General features: G+C 34.9%; 1 protein-coding gene across 3 annotated transcripts in view; it reads left to right on the plus strand.

Moving 5' to 3' along the window:
* LOC145259769 (chitin synthase chs-2-like) overlaps positions 1–20,891 on the plus strand; it is a 298,156-nt gene that overhangs the window by 188,356 nt on the left and 88,909 nt on the right. For all 3 annotated transcript variants that reach the window (XR_013864204.1, XM_080117512.1, XM_080117511.1), the window contains exons 17-21: positions 594–708; positions 6,841–6,975; positions 9,710–9,745; positions 14,449–14,484; positions 17,375–17,598. Coding sequence is in view for 2 of the 3 variants with exons in the window: in XM_080117512.1 (XP_079973638.1) it covers positions 594–708; positions 6,841–6,975; positions 9,710–9,745; positions 14,449–14,484; positions 17,375–17,598 (546 nt within the window). In the remaining variant the exon portion in view is untranslated. The remainder of the gene's footprint in view (positions 1–593; positions 709–6,840; positions 6,976–9,709; positions 9,746–14,448; positions 14,485–17,374; positions 17,599–20,891) is intronic.

Genomic DNA, 20,891 nt, shown 5'->3' on the forward strand with positions numbered 1-20,891 from the left:
TTTTTCTGTTTCATTTCTTAAAGAAGTTACCGTGAAATTCATAAAACTGATCCAAAACTGACTGTATTTTTTTTACGAAAGAAAAACGAATTATTTTACATTTGAACACGTGCGTATTTTTTACCGGGGAAATACCGAGAACTTCTATGTTTGTTAAAAGCGTATTTAATTACTAATTCACGCGTGACTTTACGTTAAAAATGCAGGAGTTTCCAAATAATTTTTGAATGAGATTTTTTCTTTACAATCCTTTTTAATACAGAAAACATTATTCTGAGTTATTTTTCTTTTAACTTATATCGGGATCAGGATAAGGATAAAAACGTGAATTTCCGTCAGAAAGTCGAAAATTTTAATTTAGTTTTTCTTTAGTTTTTTATACTTGTTAAACAAATAATTTTCACGTGAGACTTTTTCCAGTCTGTTCTCTTAATAATAGATATTTTTTTTTTCATAGAGTATCAGCAATATATTGCTTACTTGTACTTCATGCATGACGTCATTTTTCGATGATCAGGACTGCTTTACAATGGCCGTGTCACAGCACTCTTTTGTATCGTTCACTTAACTTTATTTTCATTTTCCTTCCACAGATTTTCTGCACTGACCAAATTTATGAAAGCTCCAAAGGAAGAAAAAATACGTGTTCAGGCCATGTTGCAATACTTGTCCGTCAATCCAAGAGAATACAGACTGGGTACATACAAGGTAAGAATATCTGATACGTTTGAAGTTCCTATTTACAATGTCTCCCCACGGGACAGAGTTAGGCGGTTAGTCGTTTTTTAATGTGGAAAAAAGGAACAAAAATAAAAATTGTGTCAGTCGTGAAGGATTTCTCCTCCACTGACAGAGAACAAGAAATTGAAGTGCAGTATCTGAAGAACAGATACTACACTTTGAGGTATTTATTTGCTCCCCCACTGAGCAAATTAGGCACAAGGCCGATTTTTAATGTGAGGAGTGAAGGGGAAATGGGGACCAAGTCCCCGGGGAGTAGGGCAGCTGGATAGTGACAATTGGTATGAAGGGTTGCCCCTACATTGACCAAGGTCTTATATGTGGGGTTGCCCCCACATATGGTCTTTGCTTGCAGTATCTGCCGGAACAGATGGTATTTATTTGCTCCCCCACCGAGCAAATTAGGCACAAGGCCAATTTTTAATGTGAGGAGTGAAGGGAGGGGGAAGGGAAAGGGGGGACCAGCTCCCGAGAGGTGGGAAATGGGAGCTGGTTAAAGGTCAGGCATGTGGGGTTGCCCCCACATCTGGTCTTTGCTAGTCATAGCTTGCAGTATCTGCCGGAACAGATGGTATTTATTTGCTCCCCCACCGAGCAAATTAGGCACAAGGCCGATTTTTAATGTGAGGAGTGAAGGGAGGGGGAAGGGAAAAAGGGGACCAGCTCCCGAGAGGTGGGAAATGGGAGCTGGTTAATGGTCAGGCATGTGGGGTTGCCCCCACATCTGGTCTTTGCTAGTCATAGCTAGTCATAGCTAGTCATAGCTTGCAGCATCTGCCGGAGCAGATACTACACTTTGATCTTGACCTGATACGTTTTAAGCTATTTACCGCTGCAGGTTGTATGACACAAGCTCAGGTGAGGATTGAAAAACCAGCGCACTGGAGGCAATGAGCAATTAATTAACCACTTAAAAAGTAAGACATTCACAGCAAGAACTCGTTATGCTACCACAATGAGAGAAAGAACTTTCTGATGGAAAAAAAAAAAATTACATCATTTATTGCGTCATCAAATGTTCTAAGACAGGAAACACAATAAGGAGTTATTCCTTAATCCATGTAGTTTCAAAAATTATACTTTTCTCATCAGATGAAACAAGATAGTCCAGTAATGTAGTAGAAACGTTTTTGCAAAAGTATAAAAATTGAAGACCTAGGTTGCGGTCGTGGAATATGATGGCAGGAGAATTGGAAAGGAAGTAAAATCCATAATGAACGAATACGATGCAATTGTAAACCCGGTCTGCAATTTTGTAGACAATATGAAAATTTAAAACTTAGAAGCTGCAATCGTTGAATCTAATTGCCGGAGTAGGAAAATAGTTATAATTTAGATCAAGGAATAAATTCTATTGTATTATCTGTCTTTGAACATTTGATGATTTAATGAATAATGTATGTGTTTTAATTCTTCATCAGTTAACATATATATATATATATATATATATATATATATATATATATATATATATATATATATATATATATATATGTGTGTGTGTGTGTGTGTGTGTGTGTGTGTGTGTGTAGCTCTCCCATCGATTTTGACATATGAGGTTCTGCCACAACAACTAAGTTGCTTGGAAATCCATGCAGAGGATTTGTTTATAGTGGTGAAGGCTTTGTGTAGAACCAACCACTATTTAGGGTATTACTGCTAACCTTTGTGGGTGCAGATGATTGCCACAGGACAGAGTATACAGTAGATCACAGGTTTTTACATCAGAGTTTCCTTCTCCTAGATGCATGTTTTAACGAAGACTGGCGGGGTGCATCTCTTCCAGTGAATTAATGCGCCATCAGATACCAACCTAGAAATTTCTATGACTCGGCACGGTACATACAGTGCCTAACCTTCCCAAATAGTCATCCATCTAGTACTGGCCAGGCTCAACGTTGCTTAACTTGGAGAAAACTGGTATGTGAACATGATTGTGCCGTATACACACACATACACACACACACACACACACATATATATATATATATATATATATATATATATATATATATGATTAGTATTTTGGAAAAAGAAATCCAGGAGAGTGCTCAATTAAAAGGAAAATCCAAAATATAAGAGCGTATTTATATTTTGTGTACAGAAAGTCGTTAGATGAGACAAGTCATTGGTACCGTCGGTTTCAAGCCCGATAGTTAGGACCGTTTAGGATATCCTTATCAAACTCTCTTCAATCTCGAATATTGGCTGAAGAGAGTTTGATAAGGATATCTTAAATGGTCCTAGCTATCGGGCTTGAAACCGACGGTACCAATGACTTGTCTCATCTAACACCTTTCTGTACACAATATATATATATATATATATATATATATATATATATATATATATATATATATATATATAATGTTTTCACGTTAATAAAAGTTCATCAACACATGCCTTACATTTCTTTAAATCAATTGTGCAAGTGAGGCTACTGAATGGTTCAAAGCAGGAATTGAAGCCCATGTTTATACATGGGAGTTCTTTACTGAACCCCACTCTCCCCTAATGGCTCACTTCTACTTGTGCAACTTCCATTGCTAAAAAGTAGCATGCATTCTGCAGATTTAACCGACATGCCCAGTAGAAAAAAGTATCTCGAAGCTAGAAATAATTGAAAGAATGAAATAGCCACAGCAAAGAAAAGGCATTCTGAAGTCACCGGAAACACACTGAGTTGCAGAAATTAAGAACTCACGATTTTTGGAAAATTTATAATAATCTAATAAATAAGGGGCAATCAACAATTCTCCTATTATCCAACAATCTTGGAGCTGCTTCGATCACAGCCGATAAAGTAAACCTGCTTGCCCAACGATTTGCCTCTAACTCCACTTTATACCCAACAAATCGTCTCCTCCCAAATTTTCCTTTGCGGACAGAATCCACACTCAATGATTTGGAGATCACCCCTTCTCAAGTTCATGATGTCATAAAAAACGTAGACACCTCGAAGGCATGTAGACCTGATATCAACCCTGCTATACTATTGAAAGAATGCTCCACTGAGTTTGCCCTGGTTCTCTTAAAACTCTTCAACAAATGCCTTCTATTCCTGACTGCTGGTAAATTGCTTTAGTTGTACAAGTTTTCAAGAATTCTGGCAAAAGAACTGACCCACTCAATTATCGCCTCATTACCATTCTCCTTCTTTCACCCCAATTTTTGAATTCCTAATTGATCAAGCATTAGTCCATAACCTCTTAGATAGTAAATTTCTTTCTGACCAACAGTATAGATTTAGGCAAGCCTATTCTACTGCAGATATCGTAGCTGTAATCTCTGAATATATATCCCATACAGGAATAAAGCAGGGGAAGTTAGGACAGTAGCCCTAGATACATCTAAAGCCTTTGACAAGGTTTGGCACGATGGTCTTCTCATAAAAATCAAACTGGACAACTACTTAACATAATCAAATTCTTTTTAGATAGGAGAAAAATCCAGGTTGTCCTTGATAATCGTACATAAAAACATGATATAGGGATCGATCCTTGGATCTTTATTATCCCTCATATTCATAAGTGATCTCCTTGATAAAATCGTCTTTGAGATGAGTATATTTGTTGATGACTCCACGCTATATAACAAACACAAAATAGACGGATTCTTTCATTTTTTTTTTACTCACCTTCATTCTAAACAAGGTATATTGCCACTTGGACATAAGGGCTACTAACTGGGACCATGCCTAAGAAGGGTTAAGATGTTGATTTACGTTGCATTTGATCTTTTGCATATCGGTACAGTTTGGGAAGCAGGTAGCAGGAAGGGTATTCCAAAGTTTAGTCATTCTAGAGAAGAAGTTAGAGTAGGAAACTTTCTGACTTTTAGGGACATCAAGAGTGAAGGAGTGAGATTTATTGTTAAGTGGGTTTGTTGGGGATATGTACGTCGAGGGGAAACAAGTGAAACGAGTTCATCAGAACGCAGTCCATTAAAATACTTATAAAACAGGCACAGGGATGCATCATTGTGGCGATGGGGCAGGGGTTGGAGCTTAATTGACAAAGTAGGACCTATTAGATTTGAAACTCTTTTTTAGATTCTACCCAAGAGGGAAAGGCTAGTGGTAGAGGCACAGGACACTTAGGTGTGAGTAGTTTTCTAGCACGATAGAGGGAGCCTACCTTCCTTGCAGCAGCCTTTGCAATGTACTAAATATATTTGCTCCAGTTCATATTTCCTGTGAATGTCAAGTCGAAGAATTTAAATGAAGAATTCTCAGGTAAGAAGTTATTTGTCATGGATATCGGTGGTTGAAGCAGTTTCTTGTAATTGTTAAAGGAGAGCAGCTCAGTCTTCCTAGCATTAAATGTTACCATCCATTTGCAGCCCCATTCCACTACGGTCTGGAGGTCATTTTCTAATGATTCAGCCATTGTCTTTGATTTGTGTACATCCGTTCTTTGTTCATGCATGTTATAAAGCGTTGTATCATAAGCAAATATACCCATCTCGAATACAATATTATCAAGAAGGTCATTGATGAATATCAAGAATAATAGTGGTCCAAGGATTGACCCCTGAGGCACTCCCACATTAATGTTATGCTTCTTGGATGAACGTCCATCAATGACAACATGAATGGTTCTATACCGTATGATTTAATTTTCATTAGCAGCCGTTCATGGCAGACTTTGTCAAAGGCCATTGATATATCGAGGGCGACAGTCTTGGCTTCACCCGCCTAATTCAGTGCATGGTATATGTGTTCAGAGATGATATCTCACTGCTCAACTCCCTTCACAGTATTCCTGCAAATTTGATCCCAAATGGTAGCCACTTACATCGAAGTGGCACTGTGCCTTATTTGGGGTGAAACAGCAATAAAACAAAATGGCTAGAAACTTAAAAGAGAATTAAATACAAATATAATGAGAGCATTTGCCAAGGCTGCTGTGAAGAAGGTGGGCTCTCTCTACCATGCTAGAAAATTACTTATGCGTAAAAGTATCCTGTACTTCTGCAAGGCCACTATTCGACCATGTATGGAGTATTGTCGTCACATTTGGGCTGGTGCATTTGCTACTAGTCTCTCACTCCGGGGCAAGGTTCAAAAGAGAGTCGCCAACCTGATAGGTCCTGAACTGTCATCTTAGCTTCAACCTCTGTCCCATCGACGAAATCTTGCATCCCTCTGCCTGTATTACAAGTATTTTAATGGTGGATGCTCTGACGAACTACAAGCTCTTGTATCCCTCTCGGTGTAAATACCCCTGAAAAACCCGACAATCAGCAAAGTCCCACCCCTACACAGTAGAGATCCCTAGATGTAAGAAAGTCTTCTATTCTAATAGTTTCTTCTCCAGAACTGTTAGACTTTGGAATTCCCTTCCAGGTCCCTGCCTTCCCAACTGTACTGACATGCAGAAGTTCAAGTTTCATGTGAACATACATCTTGCTGCTCAATCCTTATATGGTATCCCTGCAACTTATGTCCCTGATAGTAGCCCCCTACATCAAAGTGGCACTGTACCTTGTTTGGAGTGAAAATTAAATAAAAAGAATTAAAAATATATGATATTTTAATTTGTCCAGATTTCGTATATATTATTTTTATGGATTCAAAAGTAAAAATATTTGGGTGCCATCAGTTAGAAACGAAACCAAACCTGTAGCATTTAAAGCTGGTAACGTTATCCCTGGACCAACATGACACACATATGAACTGATTAAAAATTAAAAATAAACTAAGATAAATGTACAAAATGTTTAACAATTTTTTCAATTTTGCCCCCCTTTTGACCCCTCAAAAACTATTTTAGCCGGCTAAAGATCCATAAAAGAACACTCCATAAAAAAATCCAATCATTTGAGGCCCCTATCACCGCTTTGCGACTTTTAGTTTGGGATAAGATTAAGTTTGAAAATACAGGGACAAACAGACAGACATGTAGCCTTTTATATATTAGACTACAAGATGGGGGCGCTTAAAATATGCTTAAATATGATATTTTAATTTGTCCAGATAATCAAATTAAAATATCATATTTAAGCGTATTTAACGATCGCCCCCCCCCCTCGCTAGTCAAATAATAAAACTATTCTGGCTTTCTATATTAATTGCTATGTTTCTTTTTTACCTTTCAGGTGTTTATCAAGCATTCATCATATCTTTATATTGGAAAATGCCTGAAGATTTGCAAGACTCTATCGGCCATTCGAATACAACGGATATGGAAAATGTACAAACTCAGGGAACAAAGACGCCTTGAAGAAATTGAAGTAAGTCAATGGATAAAGACGTTTTTGTATTTTTTTCTTATGAGAAGAACTGTTTACCATTTTCTTTTTTGTATTATTTGGATTATTCCGACTGTTGTTCTTATCTTTAGTGTTATTTTCAATACATTTTAGTCGATGTAAGCTTCGACTTTCTTTCGGCGTATCTTCTTGAACTCATGAATTTTTTGGTCGAAATCGGGAACTAGGTTAAAGACTACAAAAATTCATACTACAATTGTCTGTGGCATAATGGATAAAGTACTAGTAAAATTCAGTTGTAAGTGATTATTATTAACAAACTGTCACCCATTTAATACTGACCAGGTTCAATATTGCTTATTAACATTATATATGAAAATGGGGGATCGTTTATAAGGATTACTTATCAGAAAATCTTCAGTTGAATAATAGATGAAATCCATTGTAGCCTTTCCCATTTTATACTGAAAACTGAGACATCATTATTGCCAATATATATCAGACTTAGGTGTAATATTTGAAATACATGCCAATCTTTATGACTAACTCTAGATATCTCTGAAAAATACAAATGTTGCTGAAATATGGTTAATTATCCTTCTGATCCTAAAAAAAAGAACCTGACACTAATAAGTTGAAAATTTCATTGTTTAGAAGTTTCAGAAAGCAAGTTTTTCAAAGTTTAGAAGCAAGGAGAAAGAAATTGTATTTTTTTCTCTATAAAAAGAATGAAAACTAATAAACTCTCACGGAACTATCCAGCTCAATTGCATGCAATTATTAAATTATTCTGTTCATTTGTATTATTTGGATTACTCAGACTATTGTTTCTATCTTGAGTGGTGTTTTCACATTTTCACCTACATAACCTTTCACTTTCTCTAGGGGTCTCTTGCTGGACTTGGGAATCCGTATGGAATTATAATGCAAACTGTTACCTATCCATGGTGTAATGGACAAAGTACTAGTTAAAATTCAGTTGTAAATGACACTCTTTTTTGGAGATTAAAGATTCTATCCTCAGTGCAGACAATACTCAGAATACAATTGCAAATTACTCAAGATTTCTACCCAGTTATGGCTGATGGAACAAGACATGGATTAAGTAAAGGATTACATTCAAAATTTTACTTCATCTGAAAAGATTAAAAAAAATCAGTTTTGAAAGATCATGATTATGATATATACAATTTTTTTTTATATTTTTATTGCTTTTACTTAAACAAGACATTGCCAGCGAGACATAAGGAGCTACTATGATTAGGGGTCAGATTTATAAGGGGGAATCTTAAGTGGGGAATGTTTAAATTACATTTCAATTTCTGTATGTTGGTACAGTTGGAGAAACATATATAACTATGTACATATATTTATAAGTTTTATTTTTTACTTGTATTGAAAATAGAGCATTAATAATAAAAAGAACAACTGGCTGTACCTACCCAGTGTTGTCTGGTAATGTTTTTACTAGAAATTTTTTTTGTAAATTATGCCATGCAAACTGTTACCCATCCATGGTGTATGGACAAAGCACTATTTAAAGGATAGTATTCTGTTCACTTTGTATCTTTTGTTTGATAAACCTTCTATCTTCTCTTCACACTTTTATACAACCTAATATCACAAGTGCATTTGATAAGTTTTACCATTGCACAAGCAGAAAGGCTCAGCTGATAAAATCAACTGTAAATTCTTTTATAAAGCGGGACTGCGTTAAGCATGAATGTTTCTTTTTAGAATACAATTGAAGCATGATACTTAACTCTTGTACGTTTAACTTTAATTCAAATGATCATGTAAAAATAATTGAATAAAATCAGCAGTTAATTCTTTACTAAACAAGGGCTTGTTCGAAAGGAATGTTTCTGTTTAGAGCACAATTGAACCATGATACTTGATTTTACATTTTAACTTTTAAGCAAAGCAATAATTTACAGATAATTTTATAAAATCAACAGTAGATTCTCTACAACGCAATGTAGACTACAATATATTGTGGACGAATCACTGTGGGAAGGCATATGAAGTTTCCTCCTTGTGCACTGTGTGTGTGTGTGTGTGGGGGGGTCCCAACTAGAGTAGACAATCGATTTGAGTAAAGAATTTCGATGACAAAAGTATGGGATAGTGGAACATTGGTTGATCCTTGTTTGATCTTGGACAACGTTGGGTCTCCCTGCTAGTGGGTGTGTATATATATATATATAATATTACATAAACATTAGGAAGAACATTATCAAGAACTTCCTAATGTTTATATGATTTTATTTATAAAAGCTCTCCCCCACATATTGAGCACTTTTGAAAAATATTATTTATTTTAGTTCATGTTATCAATAGATTTGAACTGATTGAATATATATATATATATATATATATATATATATATATATATATATATATATATATATATATATATAGCAAAAATGGTAATTAGTAAAAATCTGAAGAGAGTGCTCAATAATATTGCAGAGCAAATATATATATATTTTTATTACCGTTTAATCTGCTTAGTTACACATGTTTTGGTTACCGGATCAGACTTTACAGAAATTTCTGCAAAGTCTGATGAAGTTATTGGATCGTTAATACGATTTAGTAACCGAAACATGTGTAACTAGGCAGAAAAAACGGTAATAATATATATATATATATATATATATATATATATATATATAATCAAAATTTTGTAATCATGTAAAAATCCAAAATCAACACAAAAATTGTAGAAATAACAAAAAAATCTCTTTTTCAGCTTCAACAGAAACTAACAGAAGAACCCAAGTTCAAGGTAAATAGATATTGATTGTCTGTTTTCGCTTCATTTTACTTCAGTGAAATCTAACATTTACTCTCTATATGAGATCCATAGACATTCAAATATTCCATTAACATCTTTACATCTCAAAACATTTAATAAAGAAGTTGAAAACATTATTACCTTCTCTCCAGTTGAAATATTAAATTGCATATCTTTCTTGTGATTCTTGGTTTTACTAGATTTCAGGAAAAAAATTCATTTGGTCTGGTGTAGTATACAAGTTTATGCTGTCACCTTAAGATAACATCACTTGGAAAAGCTGCATCATTCCTTGTAAAAGGCAGTGTGGGTTAGCCATATTGAGGAGGTCTTATTTTTGCTGCGAATACTATGTGGTTTTTTAAATTTAGTAAGGGTTTTACTTGTAGCGAAATGTATTCTCAACCCAGGTTGTCCTGACAAAACCCTGTACAGAGAGACTTTAGACACTCGATGATAGTTTCTAGTAGAAATCATGTAAGTGTGTTTGTATGTCCTGCTAAAAATAAAAAAAAATCAAAAAAATCAAAGAATCACAAAGTTGATATCCCCAGATGAATAATATCTAAAATTTAGAAAAAAAAAAAAAATACTCGAGCTGAGATCAAAACCAAAACCTAAACACAGTGAGTCAAATACGATAACCATTAGGCCAGCTTACCAAGATCTTTAAAAAGTGTTTTCAAACCTTGTGAAACAGTTGACAAACAGATAAAAATCTGATGACTCCTAAGTAGCAATTTTTCAATTTTGACCCCTTAGCAGTCGTTTCTTCCAGATGAAAACCGATTAAAGGGTTGTCCACATGTCTGAATACCTATATACCAGATTTCACGTCTGTAGATCATAAATTAGTTGAGAATATAGATTGAGAAGTGTCTTCACACACACACACTTTATATATATATATATATATATATATATATATATATATATACTTGTTTATTGTTATATAAACATGGTCACATCCTGCTACTACAAATAGCCACTTGTTTCAATCAAACAACAGATATCATCAGGCAGCGACTTGACTATTCAAAAGTTCAATGAATAATCTTATTGAACTTTTGAATAGTCAAGTCGCTGCCTGATGATATCTGTTGTTTGATTGAAACAAGTGGCTATTTGTAGCAGCAGGATGTGACCATGTTTATATAACAATAAACAAGTATTATCAGCTCTTTTTATTGAGCACTATCTAACAACCTCGTTGAATTCATTAGTCCATTACTTTTGAATAAAAAACCCGAGTATATATATATATATATATATATATATATATATATATATATATATATATATATATATATATATATATATATATACTAACAGGCTGCCTAGTGTTGTTTGGTTATAAAATATGCATAAATATTATATTTTAATTCATACAGAAACTAAGACATATGCATGCGAGTATTATGTTATTTCTAAACAGTTCACTTCTTTTAAGTAAAAAAATATACTCAAGCTGAGATGAAAACTAGATCCTAAAGACAATGAGTCAATATGATAACTATTTGGCTAGCGTGACGCACTTATTAAACAGTGTTTTCAAACCGACTTATATATAACATAAGAAATCTGTAATGCGTACGCAATCGTATGCACGCATACGCAATCGTGAAACAGTTAGCAAACAGAAAAATCCAATGACTCCCACATATTAATATTTAAATTTTGACCCCTTAAAAGCGCTTTCTAGCGAATGAAACCATATAAAAAAGTTTTTCCACATGTCTGAATAACCTATATACCAAATTTAAGTCTGTAGATTAAAAATTCGTTGAGTACATAGGTTGAGAAGTATTTTCACACACACACACATTCTCACTTTATATATATATATATATATATATATATATATATATATATATATATATATATATAATTATTTTTTTACTATAATAATTAAATACCTACAGACACTGATGTTTCATCCTTTCGGGAATCTTCAGTGCATTTGAACCCCGCAACACGAGACATTTCTGGCTCGATTAACGAAGACCGTATCAATTTGGCTACCATTAATCATGTGAAATAACGTTGAATTTAAACATTTTAATTTTTAATGTCTATTTACGTCAGTCAGACTATATATATATATATATATATATATATATATATATATATATATATATATATAATTATTTTTTTACTATAATAATTAAATACCTACAGACACTAGTGTTTCATCCTTTCGGGATTCTTCAGTGCAGGGTGTCACGATTACTACCAGTCGAACGATTCGAACCCCGCGACACGAGACATCTCTGGCTCGATTAGCGGAGGCCGTATCCATTCGGCTACCATTAATCATGTGAAATAGCGTTGAATTTTAAACATTTTAATTTAAATGTTCATTACGTCAGACAGACAGTGATCAAATCGTTATACGATGATCTACGCATAAGAGCTAAATTGACCGACTTTTAATTCAACAGAAAGTGCTCAACGATAAGAAACGTATTTCTTAAAGGGGCTGTCATAATTATTTTTTTACTATAATAATTAAATACCTACAGACACTAGTGTTTCATCCTTTCGGGATTCTTCAGTGCAGGGTGTCACGATTACTACCAGTCGAACGATTCGAACCCCGCGACACGAGACATCTCTGGCTCGATTAGCGGAGGCCGTATCCATTCGGCTACCATTAATCATGTGAAATAGCGTTGAATTTTAAACATTTTAATTTAAATGTTCATTACGTCAGACAGACAGTGATCAAATCGTTATACGATGATCTACGCATAAGAGCTAAATTGACCGACTTTTAATTCAACAGAAAGTGCTCAACGATAAGAAACGTATTTCTTAAAGGGGCTGTCATAATTATTTTTTTACTATAATAATTAAATACCTACAGACACTAGTGTTTCATCCTTTCGGGATTCTTCAGTGCAGGGTGTCACGATTACTACCAGTCGAACGATTCGAACCCCGCGACACGAGTTGGTAGTTGTTTGCTTGAAGCATTGTTGGTAAAGAAATATATAGAATTTTTTTTTTTAAATTTTTTTTTAAAAGCCAAAGACAATGCGAGGAAAGACCGGAATTATGAAAGAAAGAAAAACAAACAAATGTAGACGGGTGTGCTTGAGTAGAGGAGTGTCTAGCCTTTATTCGTCTATCTTTCCTCATCTTAATGTATAATTATTTATAACCAAGTTGCTGGTATGTCCGGTGTATGTAAAGTCCGTGGGTGGTATGGAACTTTGATTAATTTCGAGAGAAAAGGACCTCTATTTTTCAAAAGACAAAAGTGGATTCAAGATGGCGGAAAAGGACGCGACTATTTGATTTTCTTTTTTTACTTTCATAATTCCAGTGTTTCCCCGCACTGTCTTTGGCTTTAAAAAAAAAAAAAAAAAAAATATATATATATATATATATATATATATATATATATATATATATATATATATATATATATATATTCCACGGCCAAACAACGTTGCAGCTCACAAGAGCCATGGCAGTCAACAAACCGGAAAGTACTTTCCGGTTTGTTGGCTGTCATGGCTCTTGCAAGCTGCGCCATTGTTAGGCTATGGAAATTATTATATAATCTCTCCCATTCTGGATATATATATATATATATATATATATATATATATATATATATATATATATATAGAGAGAGAGAGAGAGAGAGAGAGAGAGAGAGAGAGAGAGGGGGGGGGGGAGTGCGTCCGGTGTTTGAAAACATTTATTACATTTTTAAGAATAATAAAAATATACAAACAACACATTTGTAATGAAATATAACGACATTTGTAAAGAAGCAACATTCTTATTTCATAATTTCATTCAATGAAATGTCCCTCCGTTTGATTTAACCCTTTATTTATACTTTCTCACATTAACTTATCTCTAGCCGAGTCGTTATTTTCATGATCACATTACCCCTCACCCCCACCCAACTTGTGGCCTCTAAGGGCTCCAGAAATTTGGTCATCACTATCTTCTAACTCTTTGCGAACTTTAAAAACAAAGTATCAGGCGATTTTAAGAAATTGTGCAATTTTCAAATCGCTGTGATCTGCCATTATTACAACTATTACAGCATATCTTTTCATTTCCTGTGTTAATTGATTATCTCCCTTGATTGATTGTTTGTAAAGAAAAAAGTAAAAGTAAATATACAGGGAAGAATTGGTAACATAAGTGATGTTCACAAAAACCAGACGTATCATATATATATATATATATATATATATATATATATATATATATATATATATATATACTGAGGCAGTTGCCTGTCTAGCCGCACTGATGTGCTGTGAAACAGCGAAACAGTACTGTATGGGGATGACTATATATATATATATATATATATATATATATATATATATATATAAACGTAGATTCCATGAATGAAGCTCCTTTCTTAGAAGTGCACGCCTGTGGAACTCTCTTCGGTTTGCCTGTTTCCCACCTGACTACAACCTGGATGTCTTCAAGTCCAACATAAACAAATTCCTGATAAACCGCCCCCCTTAAGTAAGACACTTTATTAAATCTCCAATGCTAACGATTACTACTACGATACTATCCCATTGATTACTGTACAGGCAATAACTCTTATCCCCAAGTGGCCTCCGGGCCTTGATAAGTGGTGACTTCCATGTAAAAAAAAAAAAAAAAATTCGATGATGTGTGAAGTTGGTATTTTTTTTTTTATGTTTCAGGATGTACAATCTAGTGTGCGAAGACGCACCAGAAAGGTAAGTTAAATAATTTTGTAATTAATACTAGATGTACCCGTGACTCGTTGGGTCAAAACCATTACCACTATTTGTTTTAACTTGATTTCTGATTTTTTTTTTTTTTTAAATGTAATTCAATTCCAGAACTAATGAATATTTTAGCATGTATTTTGTGCTAGTAAAGTAGATAGAAAAAAATCTTGAATCGAACCTTTTTTTGGCAACCGAAAGCAAATTGTACCTGTTTTCTTCTTTATGATGTCGTCTGTGTACTGACAAATACTACACAGTTGACAGAGTAATGTATGAAAAAGGACGACGACGGCGACGACGACGACAAGAAGAAGAAGAAGAAGAAGAAGAAGAAGAAGAAGAAGAAGAAGAAGAAGAAGAAGAAGAAGATGAAGAAGATGAAGAAGATGAAGAAGAAGAAGATGAAGAAGAAGAAGAAGAAGAAGAAGAAGATGAAGAAGAAGAAGATGAAGAAGAAGAAGAAGAAGAAGAAGAAGAAGAAGAAGATGAAGAAGAAGAAGAAGAAGAAGATGAAGAAGAAGAAGATGAAGAAGAAGAAGAAGATGAAGAAGAAGAAGAAGAAGAAGAAGAAGAAGATGAAGAAGAAGAAGATGAAGAAGATGAAGAAGAAGAAGATGAAGAAGAAGAAGATGAAGAAGAAGAAGAAGAAGAAGATGAAGAAGAAGAAGATGAAGAAGATGAAGAAGAAGAAGAAGAAGATGAAGAAGAAGAAGAAGATAAAGAAGATGAAGAAGAAGAAGAAGAAGATAAAGAAGATGAAGAAGAAGAAGAAAAAGAAGAAGAAGAAGAAGAAGAAGAAGATGAAGAAGAAGAAGACGAAGAAGAAGAAGAAGAAGAAGAAGAAGATGAAGAAGAAGAAGATGAAGAAGAAGAAGATGAAGAAGAAGAAGAAGAAGAAGATGAAGAAGAAGAAGATGAAGAAGATGAAGAAGAAGAAGAAGAAGAAGAAGAAGATGAAGAAGAAGAAGAAGATAAAGAAGAAGAAGAAGAAGAAGAAGAAGAAGAAGAAGTGAATAAATGAGCTGTATTTATTTTTTACTCTGTTTCACCCCAAATAAGGCATATTGCCACTTATACGTGAGGGATTATTCATTAGGATCATGTCTATAGGGAACTATTTGGGGAGTTGAGGCACAAGATGGCTGTTCACATTACATTGAAACTTCTGCATGTCAGAGAAGCAAGAAACTGGGAGGGAATTCCAAAGCCTAGCAGTCTGTGGGAAGAAATTATTAGAGTAGAAGGCTTTCCGACGTCTAGCGACCTCAACAGTGAAGGGGTGTGATTTTACTGCTTATCGGGCATATGTACGTCAAAGGGGAACAAGTGCTCTCAGTTCATCAGAGCACATTCTATTAAAATACTTGTAATACAGACACAAAGATGCAACATTGTGATGATGGGACGAGGGTCGGAGCTTGGCCAATAGTGTAAGACCTGTTTCAGACTGGGACTCTTTTTCAGACTATGCCTAAAAAGGAAAGACTCGTGGTATATACACCAACACAGATTTGGTAAAAATACTCTATGCATGGGCGAATAGTGACTTTGTAAATATATAAGATACTTCCGGGTTTTGGCAATTTTCTAGCATGATAGATGGAGCCCACCTCTTATATAAAATGTTTTTGGCGCTAGCCGGACATGTATCTCGAAATGAGGCGCTTGCAAGAACATACATCTATGGCCCCAGAGATGAGGTAATGGTTGGGAGGACCTCCTATTACAATCAACTCTTTTGAAGGAAGAGACTCTCCTATTAGGTTTGGAGCTTCTGGTTGAAATGAATGAGTGTGTATTATGGCTCAATAATTGTGAAATTATGAAGGATCTAAAAAGAAGAAAATATATAAAAAAAATAAATTTATCTGAAACATATTTGACATTAAAGCAAAATAGTTGGTAAAATTACAGCATAGTTAACACCTCTTCTGGGAAAAAGTCCCTAGGTGCTGAAAGATTTTTTACTCTAATACAGGGTGGAACGATAAAAGTGTCACCCTAAAGAAAACAACACAACAGCTTTATTTTAGAACTTTTACTGCAAAAAATCAATTCAGGTAACTTGATTATGAAGTACAGCTGACATCTATTCAATGTAGCCACATTCTGTATCTCAATACAGGTCCGGAACTGGGAGCGTGCCAGCAAGAGCTAAGTGAATACTTGGCAGATAGTGGCAATGAAGCTGGCTCTGATGTTGTGGGAGGTCATGTTGGTAATGTTCTCAATGTATAACCAAACGAGGTAGTCCAGCGAGTTGTGGTCGGGAGAAGAATCACTCCTCTTTGGACTTTTGGGCCGGTACTGAGTCTGCTACACCCAGGGTCTGCCAGCAGCCAGCTGATTGCACCAGACGATCACCATACTCTTCAGCATATCCAGGTACACTTTGGTGTTGATTTTCAAACCGACTTCAAAGATGTGAGGTGGCATGATGTGGTCCTCACTTGAAATCACACCAAAGACCATAACCGTGGCCAGAAACTTTTTTTTCATCATTCTGGGCATGTCCCTGTTATTCATGACAATCCAGCGATGCATTTAATGATCCTGTTGTCATGACTTGGATCGGTAAAGAATACGAGTTGTACAGTAGCGCATCTCTGATCTCACTTGTTGAGCATTGTGTAACTTTCAGACATGATAGAAGGCTTCTACCACTCTTGGGATTTGTACACAACTGGCCAACTAGTTGAGGTTCTACAAAAATAAAAAAAGAAAAAAAGATCACTGGTTTTTATCAAACGGAAATGGAATCATGTTGTCTTTTTCGGGGCTACAATTTTATCATTCTACCCTGTACTAAATTTTACAATGTTAATAAAATTTCTGTTCTTTCCCTAATCTCGTCTTTTTTTTTTTTTCTTTTCAGAGTGTGAGAATCAAGGAGATAAGTCCCAGTTGTATTAGTCACGACGCCATTCCTCTGGAAAATATTACTCTCCCTTTGGGAATGGTCCTCACCCATGAACACGGAGAAGAAAAAAAAACAAAAAAAAAGAAAAAGAAGAAAGAACCACCACCACCACAAAACGTTACTCCAAGCGATGACAATGCCAATAACGAAGATGATGATGATGACGATGATTTGCAAGCGTAAACATCCATTTTAAAAAAATTTTTTTTTTCACCCCAAACAAGGCACATTGCCACTTTGGTGTAGGGGGCTACTATCAGGGGTAACATCTACTGGGGTACTATGTAGGGATTTGGGCAGCAAGATTTTGGTTCACGTTGCACTTGAACTTCTGCACGTGAGTACAGTTGGGGAAGCAGGGACCTGGAATGGAATTCCAAAGTCTAGCGGTTCTGGGGAAGAAACTACTGGAGTAGAAAGATCTTTTACATTTAGGGATCTCTACTGTGTGGGGGTGAGATTTAGCTACCTGTCGGGTTTGTCAAGGGTGTTTACGTCATAGGGGCACAAGTGCTTGCAGTTCATCAGAGCATTCTCCATTAAAATATTTGTAGAACAGGCAGAGGGATGCAACATTTCGTTTACATAAAATGATTCTTTTATTTCGTTTACATAAAATGATTCTTTTATTATGTAAACGAGCATTTATTTTTTCTACTGTAGAAGTCAGAAGAACTTTATTTAAGTAATATACTTAATATCTGCAATTACCATGTGCTCACTTGTATTAATAAAGTGGCCTCCATGATATCCATACCGGGTGCTAGTACACTTACTGATCCGTGCTAATTTTTTTTTTTTTTAAGCGTATTTCCAAGTTTAATTAAATTTCACTTTTTATCTGAAACTAGCAGGCCTACCCGGCATTACCCGGAACAAAAGAGTAATATAACTTTTATCCTTTACTTTTCCCCCTTCCCATTTTTCGTTCTTCCCCTATTCCTCTCTCTGGACCCACACACACACATGGAGTAATGTTGCCACATCTGGGCTCGTGCTCCTCCCTCTTAGACAGCATCCAAAAAAGTCTCCCATATAACAGGTTCAGCACTGTCAATTAAGCTCCAATCTCTGGCCCATCACCTCACTGTTGCATCTCTGTGCCTGTTTTAAATGTATTTTAATGGAATATGCTCTGATAAACTCATTGCACTTGTTCCCCCTAGACCTACCTACTTCTGAAAAACTTGTTTAGCAACAAAATCCCACTCCTTCACTGTAGAGGTCCATAGATGACGGAAACCCTTCTACTCTAATAGCTTCTTCTCCCATATTGCTAGACTTTGGAAGTCCCTCTCTGTTTCCTGCTTCCCTGACTCTACTGATACGCAGAAGTTGAAATTTAATGCAAACCGACACAGTTTTTAATTTTTTTATAGAAAATACTTGGATTTTAAGAGGGTGTTTGTTTCTGCAGAAAGAGAAGTTTCTTGATGTTGCAATAAACTATTGTATGACTTAGTTTTATAATTTCATCTTAAAATGGTCGGAATGAAGAACTATGTTATCATTCATATTATTTGGATTCTTTAGACTACTGTTCTCATCTTCTGTGTTATTTTCACAACGTTTTGGTTGATGTAATCTCCGACCTTCTTCAAGTGCATTTTGTCAAACTCGGGAATCTGCACGGAATTTTGAACATTTTATTTAATCCATAAGGATAGATGCTTTCGTTCCATCAACCATGACTGGGTAGAAGTCCTAAATAATGTGCCACTGTATTTTGGGTACCCCCCCCCTGCACTGAGGATTAAGCCTTGCACAAAGACCTATGGCGTAGTGAATAAAATACTTGATAAAATTCAATCGTAAAGTTACAGTCTTCTGAAGGTTAAAGGTTCAATCTCCAGTGAGGGTGACACTTACAATTCTTCTAAGTTGTGTTGATTTAAATTCTCATGTGAAAAAAAAAGGAACGAATCTCTTAGTAAAGTGGAGTTATTTCCCTTAGATCAATGACACATTATAGAAAAGCGCTAAATTCCTGTTTTTTTTATCTTTTAGAGCAGAATCACATTCCCTCCCACCACCACTCCTCCACAAGTGAGGGGTAATTATCCAACACTTTATTGAACTGTTAGTTGTCTGCAGACTTTTAGAGGGTCTCTTTAAGAAGTTCCTATTTGAGCGAAGTATTTTGGGAATGAACCGATTTTAGGAAAACATTTTCAGTAAAATGTTTTTTATGTTTATAATTAAATGTGAGATCTCGAGAGACATGTTAAATGAAAAACTGGCTGGCAGCCTGGTGTTGCCCGGCCATACAATACGCTTAAACATAATATTTACATTTATGCCAATTGCATTTGTATTACTATAGGATCAATCCTCTATTGATTATTATATATTGCGAGGAATAATTTGCTCGGTGGACTAATTCGCAAAAAAAAGTTAAAAAATAATAATCATAATGTCGTTCATTAAATTCCATATGTGTTTGTTTACACTATCACGTCAGCTGATATTTGGGCTTGATGATGAATTCCCTGGAAAAGTCACTTCTGATTAATATTTAGTTTTAAAATATGCAAACAAAGAAATAATTTGTGGCGATTTTAAATGGTGAGTCTTCTTTTATCATAAATTGAGCCCATTAATAAGAAAAAATTAAAATAAAGAAGTGAGGTACACCCAGGCTTGAACATTCAATCTTTTGTTCAGTGCTCTACCACTCAGCTATATCGCCAGGTTATAATAAATTTGTTTTTTTAAGAAGAAATGATTTGCTAAAATTTTATTATCTCCCTTAGCCAGTGTAACGTAAAATATTCTTGTGTAAAAGTTATTTTTTCTGTTTATCTATAAGAGAGAAAAGCTATTTTTAAGATCGGATTTTTCCGATTTTCGATACTTATGGGATGAATTTCTGTATAAAACATATCTAAGAACACTGCCAAACATATAAATTAGCTTTGTGTGAAATTTGCAAAAGATAGGCTCAGCTGTTTTGGAACATATGAGGAAGGAACTCACACACACACACACACACACACACACACACACACACACACACACACACACGCACACACACACGCACACACACACACAGTGACTTTCATATAACAGTAGAGAAGAGATACAAGCAAAAAATGAGTTCAAATGAATAAATTCACTAAACAGATATTTTATATATGTTCAAAATGGAAGTTTACAGCCATAAGGAAAACATAGAATGCTTGTCAATATTTTTAGAGCCCTTGTAAAACAAGGGGAATCTCTAGCTTAGATATCAGAGAAGTCTATAATTTAAGTGTCGTGAATTGCTCATCGGTCTGAAATTAGTAATCAAAACTTCTCCACTCAATTACACAAATTACATTTCATCAAAAGTTATTAATAAGAGTCAACGTTTATTTGTTTTTATACTAGAAAACAATTATATATTATTTTTTTTATTGGAAACTTTGGAGATGATTAATTTGTATATTTATTTATTTATTTGCCGACTGTTATTATATTTATAAGATCA

The sequence above is a fragment of the Euprymna scolopes genome, chromosome 35 (genome assembly GCF_053919585.1).
Source record: "Euprymna scolopes isolate OS-2025 chromosome 35, ASM5391958v1, whole genome shotgun sequence".
Classification (NCBI taxonomy): Eukaryota; Metazoa; Mollusca; class Cephalopoda; order Sepiida; family Sepiolidae; genus Euprymna; species Euprymna scolopes.